The following is a 17049-nucleotide window of genomic DNA, read 5'->3' as shown; positions in this document are numbered from 1 at the left end:
ACTTAATGCATCTGCTACATCATTCGCTTTTCCGAGGTGATAATTGATGTGCAATCATAGTCTTCGAAGATTTCCAACCATCGCCGTTGTCGCATGTTTAATTATTTTTTAGTGAAAAATATTTGAGGCTCTTGTGATCAGTGTAAATTTTACAAATCTTACTCAACTGTCATGAGACATAGGCTATGAATTTTCCATTCTGCAGTAATACCACTCGTAGTCCATGCTTAGAAATAGAAGCATCATTATACACTAAAAACCACTTGTACAATCCGATATTGCAAGTACGGGTGCTAATGTGAACTTAACTTTTAAATCTTGAAAACTTTTGTCACAATTCATATCCCACACATATTTCACTTCCTTTCTTGTCAAATCACTAAATGGACAAGATATCTTGGAAAATCCCAGTATAAGACCGATAATAACCGACAAAACCAATAAAAATACGTACCTCTGAAACATTGGTTTGTTTGGGCCAATTATTAATTGTCTCGATCTTGTTGGAATCCATTGCAACACCCTGCTTTGAAATTACATGTCCCTAAAAAACATCTTTTCTACCCAAAATACGCACTTCTTCCATTTTGCGTACAATTGTTTCTCCTTCAATATTTGCAATACCAACCACAAATATCCTCGATGTTCTTCTTTCATTCATGAATAGATTAAAATATCCTCGATGAAAACAATTACAAACTGATTCAAAAACATCTTAAAAATAAGATTCATTAAATCTATAAAGACAGTTGTTGCATTGATAAACCCAAATGGCATAACAAAAAATTCATAATGGACGTACCTGGTGAGAAAAGTCATTTTCATAACATCATCCTCCCTTGTTGTCAATTGATGGTAGCCTAAACCTAAATCAATCTTCGAAAAGATCGCTGCTATTTGGATTTGGTCAAAAAAATCATATATTCTAGGCAGAGGGTACTTGTTTTTTTATATTCACCAAGTTCATGTCACTGTCATCAATACATAAGCCTATAGTACCATTATGTTTCTTTACAAACAACATCGGTGCACCTCATGGAGAGGAACTAGGTCGTACGAACCCCTTGTCAAGTAATTCATGTAACTGATCCTTAAATTCTTTCATTTTTGTGGGAGTCATTTGATAAGGAGCTTTAGAAATTGGGTTGGTTCTCGGAAATACATCTATCGCAAATTCTATATCTCTATTTGGTGGTTAATATGCAATATCGCCTGAAAAAAATTGGATTCACACACAACACCAGTATCTTCTACTTTAACAACCGGTTGATCATTAACTGTAACAACAACTAAATATCCTTCCGTTTGAACCAGTTTACGTCCTTTCATAATAGATAAAATAGGAATATGTGAGGATATACTTGGACTTGCGACTATAAATGGTTCTCATCATATAGGCATAAACTTGATTATTTTCATTCCACAATCTATTGTAGCTCGATATTTGGAGAGCCAATCTATTCCAAAAATTACAGCAAAGTCTATCATTCCCAAAACTTTCAAAGCGGCATACATTTCTCGGTCCTGCATATGAACTAAGCATGCTCGACCAATCCTTTCGGTGTGAATCTCTTGCCCTAAAGACAATGCTATGTCATTTTTGTTTTGGTTGTATTGGATTTAATGCCCAGTTTCCATACAAATGACTCGAAATTAAAAGAATGTGTGGCTCCCGAGTCAATTAATACAATGATTGTCATACCAAAAATCCGAAACTTGTGATCATAGAGGTATCAGGATCCGCCTTCTCAATACTCATTGAATACAACCTCCCTTCAACTCTTTTGGTACTATAACTCGAGTCAACAGAACAATTTTTTGGAAATATGTACCATTTTCTTGAAACGATAACATTTTTTTTTGTTCCTTGGAAACATTTTCCAAAATGATGCTTTAGACAAGTAGGACACATGAGTCGATCGTTTATCCACCACTCATGCACCACTGCCTCCATTGGCATGGGTTTCACGATTATCTTCCCTTTCACGAGTCCCACAACTACTATCTCCTTCATTTGCTTTAAGTTTTGGTGGCATAATGTTGTCCTACATGTAAGTCATATTCTTTATATAACGTTCCAAAAATTTGAAGGTCCACGTGAACCACATGCATGCAAGTTATCAAGTTTCTTAGGTATTTTAATTAATTATTTTTATTGCATGTTTGTGACATGAATATGTGTTTTATTGAATAGTTTATTGAAGTTTCATGCATAAGAGCTTTTAGTAGTTTTCGCACTCGAACGAGGAACGGAGACGGGGATAATTAAGAAAAAATGTTTTTATTAAATAATCATTTAATATATGGTGTTAATAAGGGTGATTTTTTAAAATGGGTCTTTTTAAGGTATTTTTACTCGACGAGTCATATTTTAAATCGGTACGCAAAATTTAGCGAGTGGGGGGACTTTTTGAGGGCTCGAGCAATATTTTCAAAACGTACCTAAATGAAATATTTTTCGGGAGTGTATTTGGGCTTAATGAGATTATTTTATTTCTTCATGGGCCTAAAATCCTTTTAACTTCTTTATTTTTTTATATTTAAGGTCCATTAGCACTAATTATGTTATTAAGCCTGCACTCAACCCTAAACCTGATTTTCTTAAACCCACTTGGCCACCCCCTTCATCATTCCAGCAGCTTTCTCTGTGAAACTTCTAGCAACTCCCCCTATAGAATTCTCTCAAGTTTTTTAAAAAAATCCTTCTTCGTGTCTCCGGTGCAAGTTCTACGCCTATATCTCAAAGGTTTCGAGCGTAATTACACAAAGACACACCATAAATCTTTTTTATCTCATCATTCACGCTATTTAGGCTCATATGTGTGTGTTTTCATGAGGGATGCATAGATATATTATGTTGCATCGTTTTTGCAAGGTTTGTCATGAAATATGCCTTCCGTTTTGCATGAAACTCATGTGTTTGTTGTTTTTGTGTAAGGAACTGCCAGTTTGAAGTGTTAGGTGGATGGATGCATTGGGAGTTAAGGTGTCAAGGGGCTGGTGTCACGAGTTGGTCATGTTTTGGTGAGGGCCGATCGGTTTTCTTGAGGGGATAAGGTTTGCAGTTGGTCGGGTGAAAGGAAAGGGTAGGCTCGGCCAAGGAGGGCTGAACCAGGTCATGGTGCGGTCCAAGAGCTCCATACATGGCTGGTCTTGAGTAGAAGGGAGTTCCAAGAGCTAGGAGTCGATTTAGGATGATACAGTGGCTAAATTGTGTGTTTCTTGAGGAACCGAGGGATGCGCAAGCATGGGTCCAAGGGATGTGCCTAGGTCAATCAAGGAGGGTCCCGAGGTGGGCTAGGAAGAGTTGGTGGGCTAGGAAGAGTTGGTTCAGGTCTGGTCCCCGTTGGTTTGGTCTAGGTTCGAGAATTCGAGTAGTGCACTAGGGTTCGGCTTGCTTTGATACAGAAAAATCATGTAACTTTCAATTGTTGTTCGAGGGTCTTAAGTGGGCTGATGTAGGTGGTTTAAGGGCTGGTAGGGTATGGTTGAGGCATGGTTTAAGCTTGGAAAGTTTTGGTGAAGTTTCAGGTTGATTCGGATTAAAACCGGACACCAGTCCAAGTTTTAAAATGAATCGTATGAGTTATAAAACGGACTCAAGTTTACATCTAAGAAACGATTATAAATATGTTTTGAGGTATTTTAAGGAGTTTTGTTGGCTTCAGTTCGAAATTTTGAGGCCCAACGGTATAATGGTCAATTAGGGTTTCCAGAGGCAAATGATCATTTTGGACTCGAGTCGAGTTAGCAGTCCTGGCAGCTCTCTGATAACAGTTTGACATGTTTTTAATGTTTATGTTGTCACAAACATGACTTTTAATAGAAATATGAAAAATACGTTGTGTGCTTGATTTTAATAAAATTTTCATATATGCATGATTTATAAGTGATGAATACGATGACAAGGTTTTGGAGGAAGAGAGTTGGTTGTGACTCATATGATGATACGATAATGTGATGACATGTAAGGCCAATACTCAGCGGATAGGTAATATTGTCGCTGATTTCCCCGTCTCTGTGTACCGCGATTATATGTAGATGGATCCATCGACTAATACGATTATACGTAGGGATGACAATTTCCTCTGAAGCCGTTGGAGGATCCGATACCCGACCCAAATAGAAGAGGATATGGAGGGATTTTTAGACCCGATTAAATAATTAGGTAATCGGGTATGGGGATTTTCGGGTTCGGGTATGGAGGCGGGTTTGATATAATTCTACCCACGCCCGACCCGAATACCCATTTAAATTAATATATATATATATAGTAATTATATTTATTTATATTAAAGATTCATTTTCTCAAATCCAAGTAAATCGATACTTTTTTTCTCTCTTCTCTTTCACTTTCTTTTTTACGGTTTTACCGCTCTTTTATTTTTCATTCAATTTCTCATCTTCTTCATTGGTAAGTTTATTCCATGTTTGACTTTAAAAATTGAAAATAATTTATTCTTGACACAATCTGTAAATAAAAACATATGATCTTCAAAACAATATAGTATTATCTTCTGAGTAAAATTTCAAACAATCACATAAACACACTCATAAGATACAATTCCTTATTTGTAAAACCCCAAAATCATACTTATTTTATTCAACATAGCATAGACATATTAGGTTCATGATATACGAAAGCCATATTTTAGTCATATCTAGTTTCTTATAAGACCAGACACGTTGCAAGTATCCATTGAAAGCTCGACGCCCTATTCATTCTTAGCACCTGGACCTGCAACATATGTGTTATATGAGTTTAAAAACTCATCAAGTTTGGCTTAGGATAACAAGTTGCATAGAAAAAATCGTACTCATCAATGTCGTGACGTAGTTTTAACCACAGTAAATCAATGTATGTCCAATATATTCTCATCTTATGACATTCATAAGTAACATAAGCCTAGTTCATGTTTGTATTCATTATTGGCAAATATATATACAGTCGTTGTAGCAGCTCTGCTACCGTAGTCTTTGAAACACAATCGTAGTCGTTATCAATAATATTTGAGACACAACCGTCACTATAGTCATTTTTCTTTTTATGTTAAATAACTTGCACATTGAAAATGGACCTTCATAAAACCTCATTTCATTCATATTTTTATTCATTCAAACTTAAACATGCATATTGTTTTATCCTCTTATATAGGATATTCATAAACATAATAGTCAAATGAAGCTTGTTCAATCTCATACTATTAAATTATAGTGCTTTAAGCATCAAAATTTTAATAGTAACCTTGTACATTTTTACATATATCATATGTGATATCTCTGGTTTCACATCTTAAATATTAAAGATTTAAAATGAGTTTATAATGGGCTTATAATGGACCTTTATAGCAACTTAAGTGGATCATTTTCGTAAAGCGAGGAGGAATACGAAGTAGTTGCTATAGAGGTCCATTCTGCAGTCACGCAGGCGCGGACACGTGCTCGATGAGTGACAGGATGATATTAGAGCCGGTCACCAGCAAAGAACACCAGGAAATAATTGCTGAAACAAAATGTGGAAATGTGATTGGTTGATTCTAGGATGTGAAAATCAATAAAATTTCCATCAAACCTTAACTCAAAATCTTGAAATTCAACCAATAGGTTGCATCTACACTAATAAAAACATGAATTGTATGAATATATAGAAGGATTTTCTGCGTAGACCTTATTTTCATGATTCCTAGGTTGGGGGTGGTTTTGATGCAAGAAATGAGCTCAAAATCGAGTGCTTTTTCATTTAAATGGTAAAAATCGCGTTGTGAAAATACAAATATGCACGGAAGACACTCAAGCGCTTTTTTTTCCCTGAGGAGTGCTACAACGCTAGGGGTAGGCCCTTGCTAATGATCGGGCACTTAGGCACCACTTTTCATGTGATTGGGCGTCCTGGCTACGTATTTTGGACATAAAAATCATTTTTTGATCCTTTAATCATATTATTACATTCTTATTATATCAACCATATATGCAATAATGCACATACTTTTCATCCCAAATATTAACAAGCAACTTAATCCTTCATCTCCGAGAATTTGATAATAAAACCAACAATTCAATTCCTTGATTTACTTTACATTTAATTCCTCATCATGTCAATGCTAATCATAGTTCAACATATTATTTTCTATCATTACATAACAATATCACAATGCATAGTTAAACTAGGTCGTAAGGGAATTCATGTCACAATACATAAGGAATCACCACATAATCGTACATTTTAATACGATATCCTAAGCCACCTAAAATAATCATGAAAATCACAATTAAGACAATATGTATGAATAATTGTAGGGATGACCGGACACTACACTTGAACTCATGACTTAGCTTTGATATCAATTGTTAGGATCAAACGTGAAACAACCCACTCCCATGACAATAACATTAACTAATTACCATATGCGGAAGCCTTAGCATTTAAAAGGGAAAGAACAATATATCCTTTACATCATAAACATGATCTATACTAATATATATGAACATTCACAAAATATCCTCCAACACATAACTACAAGCCAACACATTCAACCAAATACATGATGTTTTTAAAACTTTATATATGTTCAATCCTCCCTAAAAAAAAAACATGATAGAAAGTCTTTCCCTTGGCCTCTTATATGACTTCCCCCGCCTTGAACAATCCATTTCAGTCCTTTTTATCACCTGCATCACATGACATAACTGGAATGAGAATAATCTCAGTAAGTAAGAAGCTGTACATAGCAATTACATATACATAGCTTGGCTTAGATCATGGCTATGGCAATGGCGGTAAAGAATGAATCATAAATCTCCAATCAATGTAAAGGGTATAATATCATGAATTAAAAGAAAGAAATGACAGTACTGTGACCTGTGACCTGTGGCAAGTATCTCTTTGATATAAATATCAATACTGTGAGAGATACTTTAGAATCATGTGATTGGCCAATGACATGCATGAATTACTATCATTCCTTGACTTTAATCGTAGGGAAGTTCATTGAGACAATAGAACAAACACTTGGTAAGCACAATATAATCTTAGCTCCCTTGACAATGAATTCAATGAAAATATTTTGAACAATGAATATATAACAACTTATATATCAAGAGCATATCAATGGAAGGAGCTATATATCAATAAACATGGCTTGGATACATATATTCATCATGTGAGCACAAGAGAAAAGCTTCTACTTACACTCCACAATCACTATGATGGCTATGATGAGTTTGAATGAATCCTACAACAATAATAACAATCACAATCATAAATCATCTCCAATAATTCAATGAATCATGAACCCAACTTAACCCTCAATACTCCAAACCCTTATAAACTCCAAGAATATTAAGTTCTTACCTTGAAGTTTGAAGATTTAGGTAGGAACAACTAAGAAATATGCTATGATCCTTAAATTTGGAGTGAAGAATTGAAGGGAAGAAACTTGAGAGAGGAAGGGTTTGATCGATCAAGGAGAAGTGGAAATAAGAATAAGCCCTATCCAAGGCAATATATAAACCTTTTATTGCCCAAAAACCTGTTTTTAATTTTTATACAGACTGGTGGGCGCATATGCGCGACTTTTCCGGCGCATATGCGCGCCCCTTGCTGCCAAAAACACAAAAAAAAGTACCCCGCGCGCCATGGCGCGAGTTCTGGCGCGCCTCATTCTGCCCAAAACTTCGTTTTAACTTCCGAATTCGCAAAAGTGGTCAACATGAAAGTTGTAGCCCTATGTGTTTTCTTGCATCTCCCAAAATTTCAGGTCATTTGGAGGTCTGAGTAAAAGGTTATGCCCATTCTCCCAACATGTGTCAGTGCAGGAACAACGAAACACACGACACACTTCGGGCCGCTTTTGGCTCGTCTTCCCTAAGGATTTGAACAAAACTCAAAATAAGAAAGTTATAGCCTTATATCTTATCTTTCTAATGAAAGTGGCCTCACATCAATTGGATCAATATACAAAACATTATACTAAAAACCACAACTACTGCCACGTTTGTCATACCATTTCTGCACTTCCATTTTCTATTTGGCTCAAGTCAACTTTCTATTCTACCCATTCATTTCCATAATCATCATCAACTATGAACATAATACCAAAACAATAACCATTTCAATAAATATATCCATAACCAGTAACCATTCAACATAATCTCAACAAGTAAAGCATAAAACATGATCATAACAATAATAAACCATAAGGATTAACATAATAAAAGGTTGGGCTATAACAATCTCCCCTCCTTATAAAAATTTCGTCCCCGAAATTTGCTTACCGTTGAATAAATTGGGATAACGATGTTTCATTTCTTCCTCAGGTTCCCAAGTCGCCTCTTCAATTATATGATTCCGCCATAAAACTTTTACTATACTAATCTCTTTGTTTCTTAATACTTTTACCTTGCGATCAAGAATTTGAACTTCTTCGTAGCTTAGGTTAGGTAAAAGATCTAATGATTCATGTCGAAGAACATGAGATGGATTGGGAAGATATTTGCGTAGCATAGACACATGAAAGACATTGTGCATTCGATCCAAGTCTGGTGGCAATGCAAGACGATAGGCCCGGTCTCCAATCTTGTAAAGAATTTCAAACGGCCCAATGTATCGAGGACTTAGTTTACCTTTCTTGCCAAATCGCATAATTCCCTTGAGAGGAGCTATTTTAATAAACACGTGATCACCAACCTCGAAAGCCAATGGCCGTCGTCGTACATCAGCGTAACTTTTCCGTCTAGACTGAGCGGTCTTCATTCTTTCTTGGATCAATGCCACAACATCTGCTGTTTGTTGAACCAATTCTGGGCCCAACATCTTCCTTTCACCTACCTCTTCCCAGTACAATGGAGATCGGCACTTTCTTCCATATAAAGCCTCGTAGGGTGCCATGCCGATTGAAGACTGGTAGCTGTTATTATACGTGAATTCCACCAAAGGTAACTTAGAATCCCAACTTCCCGTGAAATCAATCGTGCAGGCTCGTAACATATCTTCAAGAATTTGAATCACCCTCTCTGACTGCCCATCACTTTGAGGATGATATGCTGTGCTAAAAGCCAACTTTTTGCCCAAGGCTCTATGCAAACTTTTCCAGAATTCAGAAGTAAACCTCGGGTCACGATCAGATACAATTGATACAGAGATTCCATGAAGTCTTACAATCTCAGCCACATAGACTTCAGCATACTGGTTCATTGTAAACGTCGTTTTGACCGGCAGAAAATGAGCCGACTTGGTTAACCTATCAACAATTACCCAGATGGAGTTGTAACCCTTTGGTGTTCTTGGAAGTCCTGTTACGAAGTCCATAGTGATATGCTCCTATTTCCACTGAGGTATTGGGAGAGATTGCAAAGTTCCAGCAGGTCTTTGATGTTCAATTTTAACCTGCTGACAGGTTAGACATTCAGAAATAAATAACATGATATTTTTCTTCATACATGGCCACCAATAAAGACGTCGAAGATCATGATACATTTTGGTACTGCCAGGAGGAATTGAATAAGGCGCTGTATGAGCTTCAATAAGTATATCTTTCAGAATGTCATCACCCCTAGGAACACAAATTCTACCTCGAAAGGTCAATAAACCATCATGATTCAAACCGAATTCAGAAACTCCTGTTAAATCATTTTTATTCTTCAACTCTAATAACTGAATATCCAATTGTTGCTCCTTTAGAATACGATCAATCAAAGTAGAGCGAAGAACTAGTGCAGATAACTGATCTACTGTACCTGGAGATACCAGAGTTATTTCGTTCCTTTGCAAATCGAGTAATAACGGTTTCTGAATCATGGAACCCAATAGATAACTGGATTTACGGCTTAAAGAATCTGCAACGACATTAGCTTTTCCAGGATGATAGCTAATGGTGCAATCATAGTCTTTTACCAGTTCCAACCACCTCCGCTGCCTCATATTCAATTCTTTCTGCGAAAACAGATAACTCAAACTTTTATGATCTGTAAAAATTTCACACTTCTCACCATATAAATAATGCCGCCATATCTTCAAGGCGAATACTACAGCTGCCAACTCCAAATCATGCGTGGGATAATTCTTCTCGTATTCTTTTAGCTGACGAGAAGCATAAGCGATTACTTTCCCACGTTGCATCAACACCGCACCTAATCCCTGCTTTGAAGCATCTGTATACACAACAAAATCCTCAGTGCCACAGGGAAGTACTAATACAGGGGCAGAAGTTAACTTATCTTTCAAGGTTTGGAAAGCTTGTTGGCATTCAATGGTCCATTCAAACTTGGTAGTTTTCCATGTTAAACTGGTCAATGGCAATGCTATTTTCGAGAAGTCTGCTATGAATCGTCTGTAATACCCTGCCAAGCCAAGGAAACTTCGTACCTCTGAAACTGTCTTTGGAATAGACCATTGCTTAATAGATTCAATCTTGGACGGATCGACTGCTATTCCTTCTTTTGACACGATGTGGCCCAAAAACGCCACTTGCTCTAACCAAAACTCACATTTCTTTAACTTCGCATATAATTGCTTCTCTCTCAATGTCTTTAATACGATCCTGAAATGCTCCCTATGCAGTTCTTGTGTCTTTGAATATATCAGAATGTCGTCAATAAATACAATCACAAAAGCATCCAAATACGGCTTAAAGACACGATTCATCAAATCCATAAACACTGAAGGAGCATTAGTTAATCCAAACGACATCACCAAAAATTCATCATGGTCATACCTCGTTCTAAAAGCAGTCTTGGGTATGTCATCCGTTCTCACTTTCAATTGATGATATCCGGATCGAAGATCGATTTTTGAAAATACAGTGGCCCCTTGCAATTGATCAAAAAGATCGTCGATTCGAGGTAAAGGATACTTATTTTTAATAGTTATCTTGTTGAGTTCACGATAATCAATGCATAACCTCAACGATCCATCTTTCTTTTTCATGAACAAAACCGGAGCTCCCCATGGGGAGGAACTAGGACGAATGAATCCTTTATCTAATAACTCCTGTAATTGATTCTTCAATTCTTCATTTCAGTTGGAGCCATTCTGTATGGAGTTTTAGAAATTGGGGCTGTACCTGGACTCAATTCAATAACAAACTCTACCTCTCGATCAGGAGGTAAGCCAGGCACATCATCAGCAAATACATCAGGGTACTCCTGAACTACATCAATATTCTGAATTTGCACATTACTGTCCCTATTCACATCTGATACTAAGGCAAGAAAACCAGTACAACCCTTATTCAATAATTTCGTAGCTTGGAGATAAGAAATAAGGGAAATACTTAACGAGGAACCTAGCCCAATAAAGTCATCACCCTCATGACCATCAGTTACAAACCTCACGGTCTTTTCCACACAGTTGATCACAGCATGATAAGCGTATAACCAATCCATACCCAAAATAACATCGAAAGCAACCATTGGAATTACAATAAAATTAGCATACAACAATCTCGAACCTATCTGTACTGGACATGCCTTAAGAATACTTGTAGGACAAATCTCATCACCAGAAGGCAACATAATATTGAATTGTAAAGGCATGATAGTAGGCTCACGAGATAAGGAATGCATGAATACTTCAGACATAAAGGAATGAGTTGCACCAGTATCAACCAATGTAAGTGCTTCCTTGCCAGATATTAGAATATTACCTGATATGACTGAAGAATCAGGATTGGCTCCTTTTTTTGTCATCGTAAAGATTCTGCCTTGAACTTTTCCTTTATCAGAGGATAGAGGACACTTTTGTGCCGTATGCCCCATTTCTTTACATCGATAACATCGGCCACTTCCCACTAAGCACTCACCCTTGTGTGGCTTTCCACACTTAGGACATAATGGTCGCTCCGTATCTGAAGAAAGCGCAGAAGGTTTATTGCGTTGTTCCATTTTACCTTTTCCTTTGTGACCACCTCGAGCACTAGTACTTGCCCCTTGCCCTCTCGCTTGGAAAGCTTGCCTTCTTAATTGCCGCTCCTTTTCAATTTCTTGTTCATCGTGCTCGGCAAGTAAGGCTCTTTCAACAATGTCTTGATAAGTGATCACCTTGGCCATATGAACATCCCTTCGAATTTCTGGTTTCAACCCACGAAGGAAGTGTTCTCCTTTGTCTTTATCATTTTCAGCAATAAATGGAACAAACACGCATCCTTCTTCAAATTTCAATGTATATTCAGCAACAGACAAGGAGTCTTGCCTCAACTCAAGAAATTCTTTGACCTTCTTCGCTTTAACTTCTCTTGAAAAGTACTTGGCATAAAATAACTCTTTGAACTCTTCCCATTTTAACTCGCGAACATTGACAGTCACTTTGGTAGCTTCCCACCAGATGCGAGCAGCTTTCACTAGCATAAACACAGAACAACTCACTCTATCTCGATCAGTGAACTTCAGATAATCGAATATAGCCTCCAAGGATTTAACCCATTCAAGAGCTACGAGTGGATCGGCACCACCAACAAACTCGGGAGGGTTCATTCGCCTGAATACATCATAAGAACTACCTTCGTTGCTTTCCACTCTACCTTGTCCTCTTCCTTGACCATGACCTTGCGTTGAGGTATGCAGGCTCAACAACTGTTGAATTTGTTCACCATGAACTTTCGCTTGTTCTTGTATTAATTTACTGAATTCATCTACAACGTTGGTAGTCCTATCAGTAGTAGGGGTCCTATCATCCCCTTCAGTAACCTTTCGTTTAGTAGGCATTTCCTACATGTAAACTCACTTTAACATAGATATGAAGAAAATAAATCAATAACAATGGAATATGATCAACTCTCAATGTTAAAATCAATAGATGCAGGATCGAAAACATACCGGATTGTCCTAGGTAGAAGAAGTCATATACGGTCCAAGAACTTTCGCTCTGATACCAATTGAAACAACCCACTCCCATGACAATAACATTAACTAATTACCATATGCGGAAACCTTAGCATTTAAAAGGGAAAGAACAATATATCCTTTACATCATAAACATGATCTATACTAATATATATGAACATTCACAAAATATCCTCCAACACATAACTACAAGCCAACACATTCAACCAAATACATGATGTTTTTAAAACTTTATATATGTTCACTCCTCCCTAAAAAAAACATGATAGAAAGTCTTTCCCTTGGCCTCTTATATGACTTCCCCCGCCTTGAACAATCCATTTCAGTCCTTTTTATCACCTGCATCACATGACATAACTGGAATGAGAATAATCTCAGTAAATAAGAAGCTGTACATAGCAATTACATATACATAGCTTGGCTTAGATCATGGCTATGGCAATGGCGGTAAAGAATGAATCATAAATCTCCAATCAATGTAAAGGGTATAATATCATGAATTAAAAGAAGGAAATGACAGTACTGTGACCTGTGACCTGTGGCAAGTATCTCTTTGATATAAATATCAATACTGTGAGAGATACTTTAGAATCATGTGATTGGCCAATGACATGCATGAATTACTATCATTCCTTGACTTTAATCGTAGGGAAGTTCATTGAGACAATAGAACAAACACTTGGTAAGCACAATATAATCTTAGCTCCCTTGACAATGAATTCAATGAAAATATTTTGAACAATGAATATATAACAACTTATATATCAAGAGCATATCAATGGAGGGAGCTATATATCAATAAACATGGCTTGGATACATATATTCATCATGTGAGCACAAGAGAAAAGCTTCTACTTACACTCCACAATCACTATGATGGCTATGATGAGTTTGAATGAATCCTACAACAATAATAACAATCACAATCATAAATCATCTCCAATAATTCAATGAATCATGAACCCAACTTAACCCTCAATACTCCAAACCCTTATAAACTCCAAGAATATTAAGTTCTTACCTTGAAGTTTGAAGATTTAGGTAGGAACAACTAAGAAATATGCTATGATCCTTAAATTTGGAGTGAAGAATTGAAGGGAAGAAACTTGAGAGAGGAAGGGTTTGATCGATCAAGGAGAAGTGGAAATAAGAATAAGCCCTATCCAAGGCAATATATAAACCTTTTATTGCCCAAAAACGTGTTTTTAATTTTTATACAGACTGGTGGGCGCATATGCGCGACTTTTCCGGCGCATATGCGCGCCCCTTGCTGCCAAAAACCCAAAAAAACAGTACCCCGCGCGCCATGGCGCGAGTTCTGGCGCGGTGGCGCGCCTCATTCTGCCCAAAACTTCGTTTTAACTTCCGAATTTGCAAAAGTGGTCAACATGAAAGTTGTAGCCCTATGTGTTTTCTTGCATCTCCCAAAATTTCAGGTCATTTGGAGGTCTGAGTAAAAGGTTATGCCCATTCTCCCAACATGTGTCAGTGCAGGAACAACGAAACACACGACACACTTCGGGCCGCTTTTGGCTCGTCTTCCCTAAGGATTTGAACAAAACTCAAAATAAGAAAGTTATAGCCTTATATCTTATCTTTCTAATGAAAGTGGCCTCACATCAATTGGATCAATATACAAAACATTATACTAAAAACCACAACTACTGCCACGTTTGTCATACCATTTCTGCACTTCCATTTTCTATTTGGCTCAAGTCAACTTTCTATTCTACCCATTCATTTCCATAATCATCATCAACTATGAACATAATACCAAAACAATAACCATTTCAATAAAGATATCCATAACCAGTAACCATTCAACATAATCTCAACCAGTAAAGCATAAAACATGATCATAACAATAATAAACCATAAGGATTAACATAATAAAAGGTTGGGCTATTACAAAACGCCTACCACTAGATCAATAGTTATAGTTGCTTGTCATGCGCAACTTTATTTTTTTACACTCATGATTGCGCAGGGTGCACCTACTTAGGTGCTAATGGTTCGGGCTGTTAAGCATATGAGTTTCGAGATGTGCGTGTTTATCTGTTGATATTGTCTCAAATCACTTAGAGATCAGTCCTACTCTTTCTTTATCGTCGAATTTGTCCCCAACATAGATAGTATTACTCGTTAATATCCGACGTCACTTTTTTACGGCTCAACTAGCCAACCAGATCAAGTGGTGTAATGTCAGCAGCTTAACGCAAGAGAACTTACCAGGATGTCACTTTTTCTCTTTATTACTCTCACTCGTATATATTTAACCCAACAGATTTTGTCACGCCCCGGGACGGGGGTTGGTTGACACCGGCGTTGCTCTCAAATATTCATTCGAAAACAACAAGCCTCCAAAGTACAGAATTTCAGAAACCAGTCTTTTATTCATAAATACTGAATATTCCAATGTCTGATACAACTCGAATAATTAATGTTTCACAGCGGAAATGTAAAACAAACCAGACATCACAATGTCTTACAGACGCAGCGGAAAATAACATAAATAAAACTGAGAATTCACAATCTTCTTCACCAGCCCCAGAACTGGATCTGCTCCTCTTCTTCTAGCCTTTCTTCATCGTTCTTATCTGAGATGTTTTGGTGGGTGAGTGATATGGTTGTCACTCAGTAAGCGGGGGCGGGAATAACTCCTAGTTTTCGAAATCATTTTCATACAGAACAGTAATACGAAAATATACAAAAATTCTTATTTTCATAACAGAAATCAGTGTTCAGTGTTCATAAAATAGTAATCGGTATTCAGTAGTCGGAAATCGGAAGTTTATCAAATAAGCACTGAGCACATTCGTGAATTTCATGGCTAAACTGATATCAGTCCCCTATATGTTCTCTCCTCTAAGGGGTGAGGCCAGTAATCAGTAATCAGTAATGTTCAGAATATATATTCCTACCATTAGTTCACTAAGTTTCAGTGCTTCGAAATCAGATAACAGGATTCAAGAATATAATTTGCTTTAAAACAGAAATCATCAAACGGTTTTCAAGATATTTATACATAAACCCACTTACTGTAATTTGCTGGAGAGTTTCGGTTGAATTCTGGAAATAGGCTTGCTCTCGCTACTGGTTCTACTGCTCGAAAATCAGCACTCTCTTAGCTCATAAATTCAAGTGATACTCTCAAGATTTGTGTAACCCAATTCAGAGGTTTGAGAGTGTTATTTATAGGCCGAAATCTGACTGTTAGGTCCCCTATTAATGGTCATAATCTGCATTTAACAGCTTTGATTCTATTTTAATGCTTCAGTTACAAGTCTAAGCTGAATCAGTAACTGTCTGCTGCTTATTTCTCGCTCTTCTGCTTCTGCTGATTTCTCGTTCTTCTACTGCTGCTGCTGGAAAATGCATGTCTGCTGGAAAAATACCAGCTTCTGAATATTATCTTCTGCTGAAAATTTTGCATTGCTTACTGAAATGCTTTTGCTGGAAATTCGGGTTCTCACAGATTTGATTTGATAATTGATTTCAAATTACCTGTATTAAAACTAAAAAAAATGACTTAATTTATGTTTGAATTTGAAATCTATTACAATTGTTTAATAAATATGTATATGGTTGTATTTGGATTAAGGATTACGAGTGAAATGGATTTAGCTCAAATTTAAATGAAGGATTTGAAATCTTTTGGGTTGTTCAAATTAGGGCTGCAAACAAATCAAGCCAACTTGAGAACTTTTTTGGTCGGCTCGAAAAATAATTGATTCAAATTCAAAATTTCAAATTAGAACTATTTTTCGAGTCGAACTCAAACTTAAATTATTTTGTTCGAAATTTCGCGAGACACTAACTAGCTTTTATTTAGTTATAATATAATAATATTATTATATTATAATAAATATAATCCTAACTTGAGCGTCGGTTTCTGCCTTTGTCTTCTCATTTTGCTTTCAGTCTGGCGGCTCTAACCCTCGTTCTCCTTTTTTGTCTTTTATATACATTGAATTCTAGTTTCGATTTTGGGTTTGGTAAGCTTGACGAATACATTTTGTAGCTATGTAACCAAAGGCAAAACTTGTGTGCGACGGTCTCACGGGTCGTATTTATGAGACGGATCTCTTATTTAGGTCATCTATGAAAAAGTATTACTTTTTATACAAAGAGTATTATTTTTTATCGTGAATATCCGTATGGTTGACCCTTCTCACAGATTAAGATCCGTGAGACGGTCTCACATGAGACTAA

The 17049-nt window shown here is 36.7% G+C and overlaps 1 protein-coding gene across 1 annotated transcript; it reads right to left on the bottom strand.

Annotated features, from left to right (window-relative positions):
• Window positions 1-1934: 1934 nt before the first annotated feature.
• Window positions 1935-12699, bottom strand: LOC140810263 (uncharacterized). The gene is made up of 6 exons (XM_073168136.1): window positions 11061-12699; window positions 10028-10470; window positions 9474-9910; window positions 9060-9239; window positions 8399-8906; window positions 1935-2045 (listed from the first exon to the last, which is right to left on the bottom strand). The coding sequence occupies exons 1-6, from the start codon at window positions 12697-12699 to the stop codon at window positions 1935-1937; spliced, it is 3318 nt and encodes a 1105-aa protein (XP_073024237.1).
• Between the last annotated feature and the right edge of the window lie 4350 nt (window positions 12700-17049).

The sequence above is a fragment of the Primulina eburnea genome, chromosome 13, assembly GCF_022965805.1.
Source record: "Primulina eburnea isolate SZY01 chromosome 13, ASM2296580v1, whole genome shotgun sequence".
In the NCBI taxonomy this organism is placed as follows: domain Eukaryota; kingdom Viridiplantae; phylum Streptophyta; class Magnoliopsida; order Lamiales; family Gesneriaceae; genus Primulina; species Primulina eburnea.
Note: the sequence above shows the minus strand (reverse complement) of the source record. Positions and strands in the feature narration are given on the sequence as shown.